At 35.4% G+C, this 18,604-nt stretch overlaps 3 protein-coding genes across 5 annotated transcripts; 2 read left to right on the top strand and 1 right to left on the bottom strand.

Moving 5' to 3' along the window:
• The first annotated feature begins 335 nt into the window (after window positions 1-335).
• On the top strand, window positions 336-5,031 carry LOC135687678 (uncharacterized). Of its 3 annotated transcripts, none has more exons than XM_089114461.1 (7): window positions 336-472; window positions 1,064-1,440; window positions 1,832-1,939; window positions 2,719-2,836; window positions 3,104-3,195; window positions 3,776-3,884; window positions 4,038-4,920. In XM_089114461.1, the coding sequence occupies exons 3-7, from the start codon at window positions 1,883-1,885 to the stop codon at window positions 4,385-4,387; spliced, it is 726 nt and encodes a 241-aa protein (XP_088970587.1). In that variant the 5' UTR covers window positions 336-472; window positions 1,064-1,440; window positions 1,832-1,882; the 3' UTR covers window positions 4,388-4,920. The 3 variants fall into 3 exon arrangements, with proteins under 3 accessions (XP_088970587.1, XP_088970588.1, XP_088970586.1); XM_089114462.1 differs by having other exon boundaries at window positions 408-1,440; window positions 4,038-4,177; window positions 4,894-5,031; XM_089114460.1 differs by having other exon boundaries at window positions 408-778.
• Window positions 5,032-5,171: 140 nt separating this feature from the next.
• LOC148957764 (dual specificity testis-specific protein kinase 2-like) lies at window positions 5,172-5,885 on the top strand (the record flags this gene model as incomplete). Its single annotated transcript, XM_089114697.1, has 1 exon — window positions 5,172-5,885. A coding segment is annotated over one exon (714 nt), but the record flags the coding sequence as incomplete, so codon positions are not given.
• Window positions 5,886-5,953: 68 nt separating this feature from the next.
• LOC135696562 (uncharacterized) lies at window positions 5,954-8,304 on the bottom strand. The gene is made up of 5 exons (XM_089114516.1): window positions 8,173-8,304; window positions 7,967-8,026; window positions 7,762-7,821; window positions 6,660-6,734; window positions 5,954-6,222 (listed from the first exon to the last, which is right to left on the bottom strand). The coding sequence occupies exons 1-5, from the start codon at window positions 8,177-8,179 to the stop codon at window positions 5,954-5,956; spliced, it is 471 nt and encodes a 156-aa protein (XP_088970642.1). The 5' UTR covers window positions 8,180-8,304.
• Window positions 8,305-18,604: the final 10,300 nt, after the last annotated feature.

Here is an 18,604-nt window from a genome sequence, read left to right as displayed (position 1 = left end):
GTTCCTAGTTTTACCAATTTTGAGCTTGGTGTGCTTTTATACATTGTCCTTTTAAAAAGTGTATATTCATTTCTAATCTTGAACTCTTACATGCTCTGACATTATTTATTTTACCTTAGTCATATTTGACAGCAAAATAGTTGATGTGGACTTGCAGAAAAAGTTATATTCACATGAATATGTATAAGAATATAATCCCTTTAATGACTCTCATTGTTATGCTGCCCCCATTAAAGATTGTTTATCAATATATAATTTTGTCTTGATGTATGGCCTTATGCACATACATCTGCAATCCGTTGTGTTTTATAACTTCTTCAAATCAATCTAATCACCTTTTTAAAAACTTTTGTAAGGAATTTTTTGCTACATTTTGCTATGTGCAGATGATTGTGATTTACAACCAACAACATCATTTGAAGCACTGAAATTACAACAAGCGAAATTGATGAACATGTTTCTGTTGACAAAGGTTTGATTTCTATTTTATAACCATATTGCTGTTGTTTCTAGCTATTCTACTTAAATTCAGTCTGTCCCCTTAATGATTGGTTAAAATGAACAATTGGTCTTCCCACCTTAACGGACTTTGACTCCAGTGAAATAAATGTTGAGAACATTAGAGGACAGACTGCATTTAAGTAGAACATCTTTGCACTGCACTGATCTGAAGTGGTTCAGTAAAGTTGGGCAGCGAAGCAAGAACTTTAGAACATCTTTTATTAAACAATGTTGAATGGTGTTTTATGCTGATTTTTTTATTTGGCCAGGACTTTAGGTAACTGTAAAACTATTGTTGTTGTTATTTCTTTAGCTGTTAAGTCCCTAAAATTTCAATTAATGTTAAGTGGGCAATTATGTAGGTGATTACTATAGGTTTAGCAAGAGGGATCAAAAATTGTAATTGTTAAATAATTGTTAAGTAATAAGTTGGGACCTTTTTTGTTTAGGATTGTGTTAGTGCTGGCATGTCTATAAAATTCACCATCTTTGGTTTTTCCTGTCCTTCTGTGCTTGTATAGAGTTTCCAAGTGATGGTTTCATGATATTCTTATATTCTCAGAACTTCTTGAGATATTAGAAAGCTGCGATGATCTCATTAGAGAGTCTGAAGCAAAACTTGTCAGACAGCCAAAGCAAACATGGTTTGAAAGAAGAGATGCTGCATTGACAAAATGGGAAAGCAGTAGAGAAAGCATTTTGGAAACATCAATTTGTGAAAAAGCCTTTTCCAAAAAAAGTTGTTCCTATTGTAAGAAGAGAAGAGCCCTGATAAATTGCAATCAATGTAGAAAACATAAATATCTTTGTTTTCTATGCGATGACATAGTACACTCTTTGGCACCTCTTCACGATAGAGCTGTTTTCATCGAAAATCAAATGCAGAATATCGAATGCCACTCCAAGGACTCACAGAGAAAGGAATCATAGCGGAAATAAGTATGTGAAATTTTTTTTAAATTTAATTTTAAATCTAACAGGATGTCCATTTGCATGACAAAAATTCATCTCTACAAGTACATACATATATATATATATATATATATTACCTAAAATTTAAATAGTGGTTTGTCTTTTCTTCGATTTCTGAGAGTCTGAAGTTCAACACTCAACAAATGTTGAGTCCTACTGTTAAAATCATTTTACTACCCCTGCAAAACATCAAATTTGCTTTAAAGGAAGTGTCAAAAATGAAGGTTAAAGCTTCTTTTAAATCACTTATATTAAATTCCATTACAAAGTGATGAATTTGACAATTAGACTTTTTTCAATAATTTCCTATTTCTGTCAACAAGTTTGTTTCCAATATGTGATTCTTTGTCGGTTGTAGATCGCTGTCCTATAATGACACTACCTAGCAAATGTGCTAAATGTGGAATGCATGGACAATGGAGGAAGCTTCCTAGCAACCAGAAGTGTATATTGGTCAATTGCCGCGGTAGGCCTATCTTTTTCTTGTAGAAGTGGTTCATTACAGACATCAAATAATTTATAGTGGTATAAATTGTATAGAGCTTTTAGAATAAAATAACTAGGGGGGAGTTTTTTTGGACCAAAGAAAGGTGTCAGTTACTGAAGGTTACACTCTTTTTTGAATCGCATGTACAAGAAGCAGTCGAAACCAAGTAAGCAATATGGCATGATTACTTGGCAAGAAACATGATTTCTTTGTTTAATTAAAGCCTTTATTTATTTAGACCCTTGATCTTTTTAGCACGATTTGATCTGAATAAATTTCAGATCGAATGCTTGAATTGCAGTTTTTGCTCTGATCTATTTGATGATGTGTGCCAACTAATTAGATCTCGATACTGGCCAGGCCAGACTCCGGCAATAGGTATGATGCATGTAGCGAAGTATTAAAATTCAGAAGGTATCAGTTCCGAATCATCTCTTCTTTTTTCTATTCTATATAACAATTATTTCATAAAGCACCCAGTATTGTCAATTCCTACAAGTGCCCGATAAAATTCAGCTAAATGAATGTTGAACTAAGCTAAATGAATGTTCTAATTTATGATTTACATCTAATTCAAACTGGTCAAGATTAAAGTTTACGCAATCATGAGAAAGATTGATAACATGCATTTTTAAGTTATTTGATTTTACTTAATTTACACATGTCTTAAAAGAATTGTAGGATTCTTGCTCATCTTCCTCATTTGATTATTGACTTTCAAATCTCTTTTGTATACATGCAAGTGTCATCTTCTATAGGTTTTATATGGAGGGCTGTGGACGGAAGGTAGTGGATATACGATTGGCGAAGAAGACGAACAAATATTTAGTTATTTGTCAAGAACAGGGTCAACAATAAAGCACATGCTTCCAGAACGTAAGAAATTTGCATTTTCAGATTATTTTAGATATCTTTTCTCATCATTTAACTTTGAGCATAAAAGACCTTATTCCTTGCTTATTTCTCTAAATATACTTTTGTATACTCTTGTCTCATTCTGTCTAAATTACTGACTTTAAGTTATCTTTCTTTTTTATTTGCTTGATTCCCTTTGTTATCTTTTCAATTGCCAATGTAGACTTTACTTGTTTTTTCCTCTGTTGCTTTTAGCCGTTGATCAAAGGAAAGTTTTATGTTTTGTAGACAGGGATGATGCCATAATTGAATTTGCCATGTATTGGAACAAAAGAAAAGTCGATAAGATGGCAGAATTATTGCACAGGCGATTCAAGCGGGTAGGTTCAAACAGCATATTGGATTATTTGTGTATAAAACCATTATTAAACCAACAGTTTGGTCAAACTTTGTTTTTATATGAAGTCTTCAAAATTAAAACAGAACAGTTAGAACGAACCTTACCCCTCTGGCTACCAATCAGTTGGATAGAAGGAGGGTCACTGATATGTCTTGGATAACGTTTTCTTGGTAGTGCTCGTTTCTAGTGTATTTGATTATGCTTTTTAGTATCATTCCGGTAAACACATTATATAGCAGTTTATTGTTTTTGTTTTTATTAACAATTTCTTTAAAATCTGGACTACAAAAATACAGTAGCTATAGTAAAAGCTGTTTTAGGACAACTAAGAATTACAATATACAAATAGTAAATCGTTATAATTGGTTGTTGATAAAGTAGATGCATTAAACATTGCAATAAGACATTTTCAGTATAAAAAACATTTAAATCAAATGAAGTCTATGTTTGGAATAAATGTTTGACATAGGCAACAGTCGCAGGTTTCTCCAGACCAGGATATGATTTTGTCTTTAAACTTAAGAAGATATGTAAAATCAGTATGACGTTGTTTGCAACAGGTTTGTCCGAAGGAACGCAAAGCAATTGGCGATATAAATTTAAAATCATCTGAAGTTGACCAAAGTCGCACTCCTTTGTGGAAGAATGAAGCTGTTGCTCTGGCACAAGGTAAGTAGTTGTGTCAACGTTTTATGAAGCATTTGTTGTTGCAAATTAGGAAGAAACGCAAAACATTTTTTTAGCTGCAAGTCGCCCTTTATTCTATCTCCAGATGAAGTGAACGTTTTTGATTGAGCTAGTTTTTTTTTGTTCTTTAAACAGTTTCACAAAATGCTCTTGTTGATGTCAAAATTTCGCAAATCGAGGAGCTGATCCTGCTGGCTATCCAGCTGAATTGCCAAAACAAGCTTACTCCACCTCAGGGACAGGTGGTGCCGCTTTCAATGATTGAAAGGCTTCGGGTAAACAATTTGAAATTGCGTATTTTGGCCAAGCCGCTCAATAAGCTGTTAAATAAATATGAAATGTTGGATGCAAAGTTCTTCAGTGAATCGCACCAAGTGTCGGAGAATGAAACCAGGGATTGCGTTTGCTGTCTTATCCCCGTATATCAGCAGAAGCTTCAAGGTTTAGTGTACTCTAATCTCCACATCTCCCAGAACATCAATTGACTAGCAGGTATCTAGCAGGTTAACAACAAAAATGGCTTACTCGTCGATGCGCTACTTTTGACAAACTGAGCGAACAAGTTAATCAACATCTTCAACATCATTAAAATACTTCAAAAGTTTCTTTTCAAAAAAGAGTTTTTCCAAACTGATTAAAACATAAGTATCATGTACAATTGCTAGGATCTTTTTATAAAAAAATAATGAATCAAAAGCATTTGAGGTTCCCTGATGCCTTACATACATATTTACATTCCTCTACCACGTTATAAAATATTTCAATAGACTCAAATAAAACAAAAGTAGAAAAATAATGAAATACTTAAAACAATAAATAATTAATGTGATTCACATGTTTGCATTGTAGTGATTCACATTTGTTCATTAAAAGAGATGTGATGTCTCGGAATATTCATTTGATGTAAATTAATGGGTAAATGCTTCTTTAATGTCAATAGACGCATTTTTAAAAACTAATTTAAGTTATTCTCTTATTTTTTGAATTACAGTGTGATACATTTCTTCAAGCGCAGCCAGAATCGGGTGAGAATACAGTGGATGGATTCCATGCAGCTTCTGCCATGCAGCTTAGAGATGCAGAATGGACATATACGAAAATAAAGTAGTATGTAGGCATGCGATCAACCATAATAGTTGACGCTTTCTTGATTTCTTTCACAGAAGTGACCCTTTATTACAAGAGACACCCGTCTCTGTTTTAGACAGCAACAACTTTCTCAATGCTTTGGTAGCTACTGAAAAGTATGAAAAGGGGGTATTTTGAAAAACTACTTTGGCTAGCCTTTCAGATGGGACACCAGTGACACTCAAGAGGTACCATATTTGGGAAGGGAAAGATGCTGATGTTAAGAGTCTCCAGTTTGTCAGCCATGAGGCTCGTTTGCTGAAATATCTTGGAAAACATCCCAATATTACGTTTCCATATGGCATCATACAAATTAGAGGGGCTTTCCACATTGCACTGAAATACGAAGGGAATTTATCACTCAGACAGTTTCTTCAAAATGATGTATTCGGTAGTGAGGCAGCAGTGCAATCGGTCGTTGAAGGAATTTGTGTGGCCATTGTTTTTATTCACGAGAAAGACGTTCTCCATAACCACATAAGATGCGGGAACATTCTGCTCCCACAGTTCGGTGATGGGTGTAGACCCGTTCTTATTGGGTTCGCCTTTGCATGCAGACACTCAGTGAGAAAGCTGCTATCGAAAGAGGCGTTGGAGAAATTCAAAGAAATTGACCATTTCACTCCAGAGGTCATTACAAGAAAAAGCCGACCTTCATTTCAAAGTGATGTGTTTTCTTATGGCGTCATTATGCGCAGAATATTAGCGAGAAGACTGACAGTAGCAGACTATGTCCTATATAAATTAAAGAAAATTATGGAGAGGTGCACAGACTATGATCCTGAGATTCCATCGATGCCAAATGTATTACGAGTCGATATTAACTCTGCTTTTTATGATATGTACGCACAGTAAGGCAGGAATAAATTAAATTGACTTTAGTAGCCAATGTCCAAGTATTGATAACTCACTTTGCTTCACAGTTACTCTACAAGTAAAATTTCCCAATCCTTTAAAAGGTTGGCCTTTGCTGATCTTATCATGCACTTTCCGTCACTGCTAAACCCCTCAGTGCCATCAATTGTTGTAAACATACCATTATAGCAAACATCAACTTCATTCTTTGTTTCTTCACCAAATTCACAATGCCAGAACTTATTCCCCCAACTATCGCTTATCCCTTCTGTTATCGGCTGCCAAAATATCCAGGCTTTGCGTCCACTAAATTTCTTCCATTCTGACCCATTTTTTCCTTTTGAAGTAAATAACGGATATTTATATGTAGCAATATAATATAAAATATACAGACATTCATATAAAATGAAATCTAATTGAGCAACATGTGATGTTAACTATGAATAATTTTTTGGCATTAAATGGTTTATACAGACCAAGTCAACTAGTCAGTATTGCTTACTTGCTGGGTTGTCAAAGAATGCCTAGGTTCCCAATGTGTACCGCAATGAGTACGAGTTTGATCTGCGCACTTTGGTAGGAATAACCAACAAAACTGGTTCTGGGCTGTACGAGACCGATCTTAACCTTGTACGAGTTATGTTTTGCGGGTTTAAAACCTCTCTATTTACAATACAATTCCAATATCCATCATCTTATCATACAAGGCCATAGATCATATTCAATTATTGTTGCAAATCATATCCCGTCAAAGTTGTACACATGTTTACTTACCCGTTAAAACTTTGCGTTTCTTTGCTTTGGACAAAGTAACCCTTTGCAAAAACTTTCCAATCTTTCTCTTTGTACCTACAATATAATGAAAACAATATTTTTAAAAATTGTTCAAATAGTACTGAAATGAACTCATATTTTGTACTGCTCGTCTGACAGTCAAAATCTGAAATGCCGGACAACGTCCAAAGTAAAGGGATGAAGTCGATCCCCAGATGCGGTTCAAAACAACATTTTAGTGAAGGATTGATGCTTGTGATTAGTAACCTGCTTTGAATAACAATCATCTACCATCCTTCACAGGGTTTTGGCATCCAAAGACATTCAGACAATATCATAATTTTACTATCTAAAAGGCGTCTTTTTATATAACAAAATAGAAAGGAATTGGAAAAAGTGCCTCAGCCTCCCAAGTTGTCATTGACTATGATAATAATAAAAACGATAATATAATCGGATCCTGATGAGAATAAATTCCAAACCATATGTAATAAATAAATACAAAAGAAGTTGGAAAACTGCAATTTCAAGAATCAAAGCTATGAAATAAGTAGCTAAAACACTGTTTTAAAGATAGAACCAGTACAAGAAATGACAAGATTCTAGTAGGTAAAACAGATGACTTGAAACTGGAAAAGTATGCTGAAATAAGGATGAATGTGAGAAACAGGCTAATCTTCTATTAATTAGGATCAATACCAAATTAAATTGCAATAAACAGGACACAAAATACAAATCTGATTGAATTGTTACTGTACTGAACAATTTATGATTTGCAAGATTTTGACGTTGATCATATATAGCAGCTTCGTTGGTATAATCTAATGTCCATCTAACTGGTGGCTTATACATTCCATTAATTTTTTTTTCATCAGCCACGGCACGATCTACCGTAATACATGATTCTTAAAAGGCACAAAATTAGAAACCATCATTACATTAGAGATTTATTGGCACAACAAACACTTAATGGGCATATCATTCACATGGATAAAACAACGTCAATATAGCTTTCGATACCATTGCATTTCACAGAGCCATCGACTAACATTTTCAACAGATTCAGAATCGGATGGCACAAGAAAGGATCAAGTTGACTTACGAATCACGTCGACAGCTGTTCCCCTTTCCTCTCCGCCAGCTCCGTCAGCTACATCTGTGTCTATAACAATAAAAGGTAGCAAAATTAAGAATGAAGCAACGGTATTGCAACAGCTGCCAACATCAATTCAGTACACACAAGCATCAACAAACATTTTCAACAGATTCAGAATCGGATGGCACAAGAAAGGATCAAGTTGACTTACGAATCACGTCGACATCTGTTCCTCTTTCCTCTCCGCCAGCTCCGACAGCTACATCTGTGTCTATAACAATAAAAGGTATTAAAATTAAGAATGAAGCAACAGTATTGCAACAGCTGCCAACATCAATTCAGTACACACAAGCATCAACAAACACTTTCAACAGATTAAGAATCGGATGGCACAAAAAAAGGATCAAGTTGACTTACGAATCATGTCGACAGTACTTTGAGATGGTCACAAGAGGATCATCTCCCTGAGGCCCTAGAATCAACCCTCTTTGATTTTCGTCTAATAGACTCCTCTTTTAGACTAGGAATATTTCTTTCATTGCAATTTCGTATAAGTATATCCTGTAAAAATAAAAATAAAACAGCTTTGTATTTTGTATTAAATCCACATGTAAGTTACTTTGAAGACTCACACTTTCATTCTTTATCTGGACTTCCATGGCTTTAATCTTTTCCTCTAAGGCTTTTTGTTTAGCTCTGCTAAGCATACCTGCTTGCATAAGCTTTTTCCTTGCCACTGCATGCAATGGTGCATTCATGCTTAAAGGTTTATTTGCTGTATACTGCTGCCTTTTTTGCTTTTAGTTCAAAAGAGATTTAACTTTCAAGCATGATTTGCAAATATCCAATTTTGAAAAAAATTCACAAGATGTTGACCTAAATCATATATAACTGGAGTGTGACATTCATTAGGTATACTTGAATTAGTCGAAACATGAAGGTGAAACTTCTTGGTCCATTCGGGCTGTTCTCCAGTGGGTAGAGACCCAAAGGAAATAAGAGACTTTTCAGTTACACCTCTGCAAACATTCAACTCGTCTATTCCCTTTATCAACCACTGTATTCGCTTTTTCATCAGATATTTGCCGTTGTTGTCATAAAGAAAATGAGAAGCTGGGAGCTCAACTCCAAACCAGCGTGTTTTTACACAAAGGTTTTCATCAACAATAATTTTTGATGTAAGTTCCAGGTTATCAGATAGTTTTCCAATGAAAAGCTTTGACATGCTTCAAATCTTTCTGAATATAATCAAGAGTCTAAAAGCATATTTTTTCAGGTAAACTGACATCTTGTTGATAATTCAAAGTTCTCCATGGCTTTCTTTCTTTGGCAGATTTTCTGTTGGCAAGCTTCCTTTAAGAATATGGCCCTATCTTCAAAGGCGGCAAGGGTTTGTCAGGAAGTAGTTTAATAAGTAGAGTGCGAACAGCAAAATCTGAAATCTGACAAATTGTAACGTTTGGACTAATTGGTCAAAGGTTCCGTCGTAGAGCTCTGGAGTATCACAATCTCATGAAAATCTATGATAACCAGCGGGTGACTCGACGGACATGCCAGAATTATGTTAACACGAATAAAAAGCCTAGGGTGCTATTTGAAATCATGTCACAATTTAAAAAGGTACAATTTCTTAATGGCAACCTGATAACGTGTTAGATAACAATACAACATCTCAGAAAACTGCCTAATGCGAACAAGAAGTCTGATAAACTTTGGCAATTTTGAAAAAGTTTTCTTAATTGGCGTGAGAATATCGGGTTTGACAAACATTATCATATTTGCAGTGCGAATAGGGCCTATGCCATTTTCCACTTTAATTCATTAATTTGCACAATTTTCTTGTTTTTACATCATAGCCAATTTCTGCAGTGGCAACGACCGATAAAGAAACAGCATTTGAAAATATTTGATTAGTTTGTGTCAAAGTCTCCCTCAAGAAAACCAGTCTCAACCAAGCTTTTGCCAAAAGTTCCAAATAACATTACGTAAATTTCAATAGCAATTCTTTGAAAAAGTCCTTTTGTGAGAACTGGCCTTCAAGATCTCTAAAATTCAAGGGTCTGCTTTTCTGAAAAAAACATAGAGAATATAACTTAAAACCAATCTATATGCTTTTCTCTATATTGAATTAAAACCTTGCTCACACACTCTTTTTTTCTAATATGCAGCGGAAAAGGTAATTAATGAGTCCTTAAATAAATACATTTTTAAACAGCATGCAGCAACTGTATGCATACATAAAGCAAATAAAAACACCTTTGAAACATCCAATTTTCATGCAGCAACTCATTGCTTTTCAGAACTGAAGCACAAAACTATGTGGATGGCCCATACTTGTTGGGGATATAACGATGTCCCCCTTTTGTTTAAGACAAAGAAGTTCAAGTCAAGTCTGATTGGCCATACTTCATTGGCGCTTGCGCAGTACGAAATCAAATTCGCGCGAATGTGGTTGCTGTTCCCGGAAAAATTCACTCGTCGCGCTATGGAAGTCAGCCATGGATGTTTTGCGTAGTTCTGTCTATTTAGTGCAGTGTTTTTGCGTGGTGGTTTGCCCAGATAGAGTGTGATATCAGCCTGGGCAAGGTGAAACAGGGCACAGGCCGATTATGATCGTCAGAATAGGCCTGTAGAGCCCTTGTAAGCAAATAGCCTTGACCTAGTGCATGGTACACTCTTAGCGTAGTCTCTGTTTTTTAACTGGCTGATCCTCTGTAGTATGGCGGAGTTCAAAGGATCATTTTACCTTCTTTTGTAAGGACACGAGAATTGGAAGGCATTGTAACCGAACTGGGTGCATGCTTAAAACAACGGAGAGTCACTATCATTGCAACTATTGTGCAGTTTTCTTTCGAGGCTTGAATGCAACGAGGATGGAGAAGCATATCTGTTCCAAGCACGAAACAGAATTATATGCCAATAAAATTCTCATGAATGCTCCTATTGATCCACCTAATGATAGTAGACTCGAAGCTTCCTCTTTACCCAATGAAGGTAGTGATCCTGTCTTGGAATTGTTTTCTCCCCCTACTAGTCCCCTGCAAAGTTTTGTTATTAAAAGGCAAAAGATATCAACACCATTGTCAGCAAAACATGGTATTTCTAGATTTTCTCCAGTTAATTCCTCTCAGTTTCATAAGTTAGCATCCAAAACTGATGAGGCAAGCAAAGAAGAGTTAAACAGCAAATGTATTGTTGAAGGCTGTTTTGGTAACAGAAAACTTAAGACTTTGGCAAGGCAGAAATCTAGAGGGTCAAGGTCAGGCATAATAGACATTCAAAGCACCCTACTTCTTATAACTTATTACCATCTTGAAAATGTAGGTGATCCATTTGATAGGTTCATATGTCATGATCATTGGAAAAAGTGGTATAATTATAACTACTATTTGAAGGAATCTCTAGGGTATAATTTTGATGAGGACCTTGGATGCACTGGTATACCAGAATTTGACAAAGAACAGTCATGTCATGAAGAGATCTCCGTTTTTTCAATGTGTAATGACAGTAAAGAAGGCTTGGTTTTCAAAATTTTTAATTTCCTTGGTTATTATGATCTACAAAGGCTTGCCCGAACTAGCAAAGGATTTACTACTAGTGTTTTGAATTATTTAAAGTCTGAAAATGTTTGGGAGAGGTTATTAAAGCACCATTACTGGGTTGATAGGAAATTGAATGGGAAATCCTTTAAAGAGTCTTTCAAAGCAATCAACATGTACTGTTCTAATGTAAAGGGAGCTTACAATTGTGACCTTGATCCTCAAAGAATTATAATGCAGTTAAGCCATGAGTTTTCTGTCAATGGCAGTGAAAACAGTGATCTCTGTCAGCTTCTTAAACTATTTGGTGAAAATAGAAAACCCAATGCTCTAGAAGTTCTTATTTATTTTGCTGCAAAGAATATTAATACCATCTTCACTCAGTGCCTTAACTCAAGAAAAGCTTTCCAGGGCCAGACATTTTCTGTGTCTGACTTTAGGGTGGGAACCGAAGTGCTCAGCACACCCTTTATTCTTCTACTTTTTGATCTTGTTATTGCTAGCAATGGTAACCTTAAATTAGATAGATGGAAAGATAAGCAAAACCTTTTCAAATTGCTTGCCATCATTGGGATCAGAGAAAAACTTATTGAGCCAAGGGCAATAAATCAAACCCAAAAAGTTGTTTCGAATGAAGTTTCACTAACATGTAGCAAGAACCTTATGACTGTTTTAAATAGGACAGGTCTTTCATTTTCCTATGCTATTAAAGACATTAAAGACATTAAAGACAGTAAGTTAGCTAGGCAACTGTGGAACAAAGTTGGAATAAGGGCAGCTTTACAAAGTACAGAGTCAAATATGCATTGGATTGAGTGTGACAATTTGGAAACCATGTTGAAGTCCACCACTATACACAATGCCGAAAGACTGACTCACTTTCTAACATCACAGCTTGAATTTATAAAGGGTGATTATACAATATTAGATCTACACAAAAGAAAGCCAAGTTATTTTATTGACAAATCTTGTTTCCACTTAACTGATGATGATAAGGCCAAGGAAGCATTTTTTCTCAACAAATGCATGCAAAAAGTTGTACAGCTGCACAGTTATCTTTCATGTGATGAATTGGTGAGGGTCCTTGCCCAATCTGCTGCAGAAAATAATGAAAACTTTCAGCAGCTCCCTCACTTTGGTGACAAGAAACCTTCAGAAAGGATTTTAGACAGTGTTGATGTTTTAGATGAGAGTACAACTGTTTTTCTAAGGATGGAAAAACTATGCTCCTCAGATGCTCGTGATGTTAAGAAACTTCTTGATTTGACATCTAACGACTATGGGTTAAATGAACTTTGCTACATCCCTAGTGTGGCTAGTTCTCCTTTACTTTTTGCACCCAAGCATTTCAACAAGATTTTTCAAACAGTTGATCCCACATTAAACATCATGCCCCCTCAACCATACTTTGTTCCCTGGGGATTTGTTGAGTTCACAAATCCTGGCAGCATAGAATTGCAAAATGTTGTAGCAGATCCACAGAAAGTGCTACACAATATAATTGAAAAATTAAAGGATGATAGAAAGGGGATATTCCATGCCACGAAAGTTTTAGAATCTCTTGCTGTAAATGCAAGCAGCGATCAAATTACTGGGACTGATAAGATTATAATTAATTTCATATTAGCAGAATTTTTTAGAAAGCAAGGTTTTTTGAATAGATCCATAGATTTACTTTTAAATTCATGGATGCAGATAGAAATGAGTGAAACTTTTGATTCAGACATTTTCCAATGGGCCAAGAAAGAATCGAAGCAGTTTCTTCAGAACTGCTTGCTCATTAATGTTTCAGTTATATATTTACAACTAGGCAGAGAAGTAGATTGCATTGAAATGCTAAATAATATTTATCCTACCAGTGATCTGATTGGGTCTTACCAAAATGCTTGTGTTAAAAGTATTTTGAGTTCTGCTTTAGCATCCCAAGGTGATGTTACAACCTCCATTCAGGAAATTATGTCTGCATTTGAAATTATAAGCAATATATTGCCACCTCATCATAGTATAATGGCATCATTCTTAAATCAGATGGGGGTTATCTTGACATTAAACAAAGAATTTGAAAAGGCATTGCTACAATTTAAGAAATCTCTCCAAATTTTGAGTCAAACAGTTGGAAATGAAAGTGTTTTCTTTGTAACAGTAAAAATAAACCAATTCTTCTGTAAAACACTATTTGATGGTCATATCAATTGTCAAAATTTAGAGAAGTTAATAAATAATCTTCATGCATTGCTGCCCATGTCATTCTTTTTGAGAGATATTTTTACAACAAAATCTATCATCTCTAAACTTGAGGTTCTTCTTGCTTCTAAACAGGGAAAGGTATTCTATGATTTTATATGGAATTGGTCTTTTGTTTCAATTTTAGATCAACCATTTAGTTGGATTGACTATCCACCCATATCAAAATCAATAATCTTTGGCGCTGACTATCAAGTCTGGGCACACATTGATTCTCTTATTCATTCTCAGCCATTCAGATATTCTTGGATTTCCACTCCTTTTCTTGGTTCATTCCATAAACTTGGTAACCTTCATGAAAAACTGTGCAAGCGCTACAACAAATTTCATCTAGAGAAGCATGCCATAGCTTTCCTTGATAGCCCTAGTGCCTCCAAAGTTCAATTTCTATTTTCAATGAAGGATTTTGATGCATCAAATCAGTTTTATTATCATGACGTGATTGCTGGTTTGATTGAACTCTCTATTCTATATGCTAATGACAAAGAGGTAAATTTTGCTGATATTGACATCTTAAAAGTAAGAGACTACTGCCTTGAACAATCACAAAATCAACCTGCATTTATTGTTATTCATAATTACCTTTTCTGTGAGGGACTTGCAGTACTAGGCCTTCTTGAAGCACAAAAGTTTGGTGACTTTGAGCTAGATATGCTCTTTACACAACTAATAATCCCTTTGCAGTTCACAACGTGTGGTATAAACTATGCACCTGCCTTGTGCTATCATGTTAGAGATATGGAACATTTGAGAAGTCATGAAAAAACAGCAGTTATGAAGTTGTGGGTAGCAAATAAGTCATCAAAACCTGGGCACTGCCGCCCTCAAGATCAGAATCTAGAGGCAATGTTCAATAATAGTGCCAAAAACTGTTTTAAACTTGGAACTGTCGAAAATGTTTTGAACAAAGCCTCTATGATTCAAGAGCGTCAAAACTGTCACAAAAACCTACAACTTGAACTAGGTATTGACAAGTCAAAAGAAGGTTATTCATTCCATCCATTTAAAATAGATTCCCTTCTACGTTTAAGAGCATGTTGGTTTAAGGGCTTGAGACATCTCATAGATGAAACAGACAAAGCAGAAGTGATTTCTGGTATACAATCAATGCATAATCCAGAAGTAGTAATAAATGCTGACCTTAGTAATGTTAGACAGGTTGGTCAGGACTGCCTTTATAAGTTTGTAAGTGTTAAAATAACACAGGAGGCAGGTTGGAAGCTGCAAAATCCAAAATTCTCTGAAGTACTTACTGTAGCCAGGCCAATAACATCTAGGCAACAGAGAGCTGCCCTAAGTAATGCACAACAACAAGTTGAGGTCATGACAGATCTCCTCTTGCAATCTACTGGTATGCAAGTAACCATGTCTTCAACTTGTAATCCATTGCAGCTATTAAAGAAAGATGGGTATAGCCTGCATTTTGCCAAGAAAGCTGACTTAACATCTTGGCTTTTCACAAATTTTGAGCCTGCATTCCTTAATCATACTTCTTTTCTTGAAAGCACAAGTTCTCTAGGGGATGTAACTTGCATGATCAGAGATTGTATGTTTGACTTCCGACATCTAAAAATACCAAACTGTAGCTATAAGGACATGAGTAGCTATATTATTGAACAGTCAGTGATTCCCCATCTTCATAAATTTGCAAACAAAGACAGGCATTTCACTCTCATACAAACTTTTCATAGACGTGCTGATAAAACTAAAGGCTGTACTGAAATAACACGAGCGTCAGTACCCACATCACCTCTAGAATACACTGGCATTGAGATAAACAACAAAGAGCAAATCAAAGGTTTTAGCACTAGATGGATGGAAAGGGATAGCGGGAGACAAAAGATTCTAACATCATACGTCAAATCTTGTCAAGATATAAATTTTTTGAAGTCAAAAAGAATTCCACATAACTGTACCCATGTCATTATTGGTGGCAATTTTGATCTATACACTGCCTATTCAGTTGACCATTTTGGTAACATCAAGGTGGTAAATGATGATTATAGATGTTTTCATGCAGAGGCAGACACAGTTGTCTTCTTTGCAACGAAACGTTATTTAAAAAACAACACAAACATCAAAGAGGGTAGTGCCATCATCATTAGTTGCCCTGAAGCAGACAATGTTACTATTCTCCTGTTAGAACAGAGACTTATCATGGAAGTTCTATCCAACCACCGTGTTAAGTTATATTGTTCTGTTCATGACAAATCAGTAGATGTTGCATCAGGAAAGCCAACTAAGAAAACCAAAAAGGAAGCCACTGTTGATGAGTTCAAAACATCTAACTCTAAGATAAAGATGAAATTCTATATTGATGTCTCAAAACTCTATGATCTGCTTAGTAATTCTGATGTATTTCCCAACATATCAAATCCCATTGAGAGCCTCGGTGCATTAAGTATATTTACTGGGAATGACAAGAATCCTGCAATTAGACATGTAACAAAACCTTTAGCCCTCTCAGCTTTTAGTAATGCATGCAAAAACAACCTTTTACCATCTTTAGTAGACCAACATGGAAAATTGTCTGACAGTGTATCATGCAGGAAGTCTTTCTACTTACTTTATGCATGCATATATTTCCAATAAGAGTTCAAATAAGAAAATTAGGTAACATCACATGGGACTCAGTAGTTGATAGTGGACAACCAAACTTGAAGCTTTTGAGGGATATAGGGTACCAATATGGAAAAGGTCAATTGGAGAAAGTGATGCCAGTTGATGGTGCCCTCGAAGGAATATTCTGTAGAGCCATTTTCCAAGCTAACGAATATGACCAAGCCTTTGAGCCCATTATTGATTACCTAGATCCCCTTGAGTTTGGCTTTGAAGAATGTAATGGTGGGTTGCGACCAAAGCTCAACATGGACCTAGATCAAAATGGTCCACAAATCACCTTGGAAGAGGTTGATAACCTTTTGAAAGAACAAAATGATATTGCTTGCGGTTGCAGTGATTTTGTTGATAGAGAAGCGGTAGATTGTCATGAACTTACTGAATCGCAAAGTGTTTTGTTTGATATGTCATACATGAATATAAGTGCTGACAACATCTTTAACATAACATTAGGGCAAAAAGATAACCTTAGTGATCTGGACCTTGCAACTTCCAATCAAGACAATAACCAGCCTGAAAGTTGCTTAAATGAATCTTTGCAAGCCCTATTTACTTTCGAGGAATGGTTGCAAGAGAAAAGTAGGCTTTGATTCTGTTTTTTTGGAGAAATTGTATACTATATATAATATTATTGGCTTAAAATGTTTTGTTCTGTTGACAAATTTTTTAGTTCATTTGAAAAATTGTTTTGTTGCATCAAATGATGCTGTTCTGTTCTGTTTTGTTTGTACATATATAATGTAAATATTGTACATAGGTTGACATCTTCTGGGACTGTTACCTTGACGTGGTGAAGATGCTTGTGAGGCTCAGATTACAAGAGTACAAACCAAACACAGTTCAAAGTTTTTTCTTAGTTCTTTCAAAACTAGGTGCCCTCTGCTTTACCATAAGTTGTTAGAAAAGTGATATTTGATTTATTGATTTATTTATTCATTATTCAAGTTATTTTCATAAAGAAAAGTATTCCGTAATTTAGTAATGACACTTGCTGGAGAAGTGCCTTTTCGTTATTGTAAACATTTTCTATGGTTAACGAGCTGTCTCATGTCACCATTATAACGACTCCCAACGTTCTCATAGTAGAGATCAAATTATTTGTAAACTTTTGCCTATATCTGCACTTGAAATCGTTTAACCAGCAACGCGATAGTAAGAACATCTTGATAGAAGGGTGTCCAGTAAAGTATAAAACATATCCCGTATACATACATAAACAGTCAAAAAGTTCTTTGTTTACTTCAATCCGATAAAAGAAACCAGCTTGGCCTTGTTTCCCTACGATGGTGCTTCAAGCTGCCATGTAAATATTTTATCGTCTCTGTATTAATAAACATCATCATTTAAAGGGCAAAAAAGTTTCAGCGCTTCCATACTTCAGCTACCATGATCATAGTTTGCATTACAAAGTCGCTGTAAACAAATCTAAGCGTATCTTTCCCGCTATTTTTTTCAAATTCATACCTGCGTCCTGCGAGAGGATTTCCTTCGGATATTATCTAGTGCGCATGCTCTAAAGAAGTAAAACTGGGGGGTGCCATAATTCTAGAAAATTCCTTCAGACTTTGATGAATAATATCCCCAACAAATACACCATATATTTTGCTGAACTCTAAAATATTGGACTGTCAGTACGGCCCTGACCGTCACTTTGCAGAAAAAGTAAAAGAGCATAACAAACAGATAACACCAGGCCCCACTTTTAGTGAGTGGGGCCTGGTGTTACCAAATTTGGTATAGAATCAGGTTACAAGTTTCATGAATTGTAAAGATTTTGGTAATGAATTTTGACGCCTTGGTCCAGCTTTGCGGTTAAACATTGTGTTAAATAATAGCAATTTTCCTTTTACTTTGATCTCTCACCAGTGGCAGCTCATGTATTGGGACTAGTGTTGCTCCGCCCTACCAAAGATTTTCAAGAACAAGTTTATATTCAAATACATTATTAAAAATAAGAAATGTTCATTGAAACTCTAGCATTGTTCACTAGTTTGTGGTGACCTGTTGTTTCAGGTCATGAAAACAAGATGGAAGTTGCCAAGTGTTTTATAAACTTCAAGAGCTAAAATGATTGGCATTGGTATTGCTAGCTTTATCTTACTTGCCAGCTTTGACCAACTTTCCAGTGTTTTTAATGTTGAATTCCACTGAGGATCTACACTCATTTTTCAAATGTTCTGAATTAAAATTAAATCAGAATATCAATTCACCCAGAGGTAATTGAAGAAGATTTAAATTGAACCATTTCCCTGCAGAATAGACATTAATATTGTTCAAATGAAATTGATTTTTAAGCAAACTGAGCATGGCTTTGAGCGAAAATGTACTAAGGTGCAAGACACAAAGAAGTTTGATTGCAAGGCACAGATTATACTGCGATAAATACTTCTGTTCACGAAATTCAAGGTAGGCTAGCTAGGTAATATTAAGAATTTTCAACTAAAATA

The sequence above is a fragment of the Rhopilema esculentum genome, chromosome 20, assembly GCF_057945365.1.
Source record: "Rhopilema esculentum isolate cy_ngs chromosome 20, ASM5794536v1, whole genome shotgun sequence".
NCBI lineage: Eukaryota > Metazoa > Cnidaria > Scyphozoa > Rhizostomeae > Rhizostomatidae > Rhopilema > Rhopilema esculentum.
The sequence above is the reverse complement of the archived record's forward strand: the minus strand, read 5'-3'. Positions and strand labels throughout refer to the sequence as shown.

Excerpts from the sequence above, each read along its gene's own strand:
- LOC135687678 (XM_089114461.1), top strand. The coding sequence starts at position 1,883 with ATGGACAATGGAGGAAGCTTCCTAGCAACCAGAAGTGTATATTGGTCA. Across the intron at positions 1,940-2,718 it reads TATATTGGTCAATTGCCGCG|GTTTTATATGGAGGGCTGTG; the intron begins GTAGGCCTATCT and ends CATCTTCTATAG. Across the intron at positions 2,837-3,103 it reads AAAGCACATGCTTCCAGAAC|ACAGGGATGATGCCATAATT; the intron begins GTAAGAAATTTG and ends TATGTTTTGTAG.
- LOC135696562 (XM_089114516.1), bottom strand. Across the intron at positions 7,822-7,966 it reads AACAGATGTCGACGTGATTC|ACACAGATGTAGCTGACGGA; the intron begins GTAAGTCAACTT and ends TTATTGTTATAG. Across the intron at positions 6,735-7,761 it reads AACAGCTGTCGACGTGATTC|GTACAAAGAGAAAGATTGGA; the intron begins GTAAGTCAACTT and ends ATTATATTGTAG.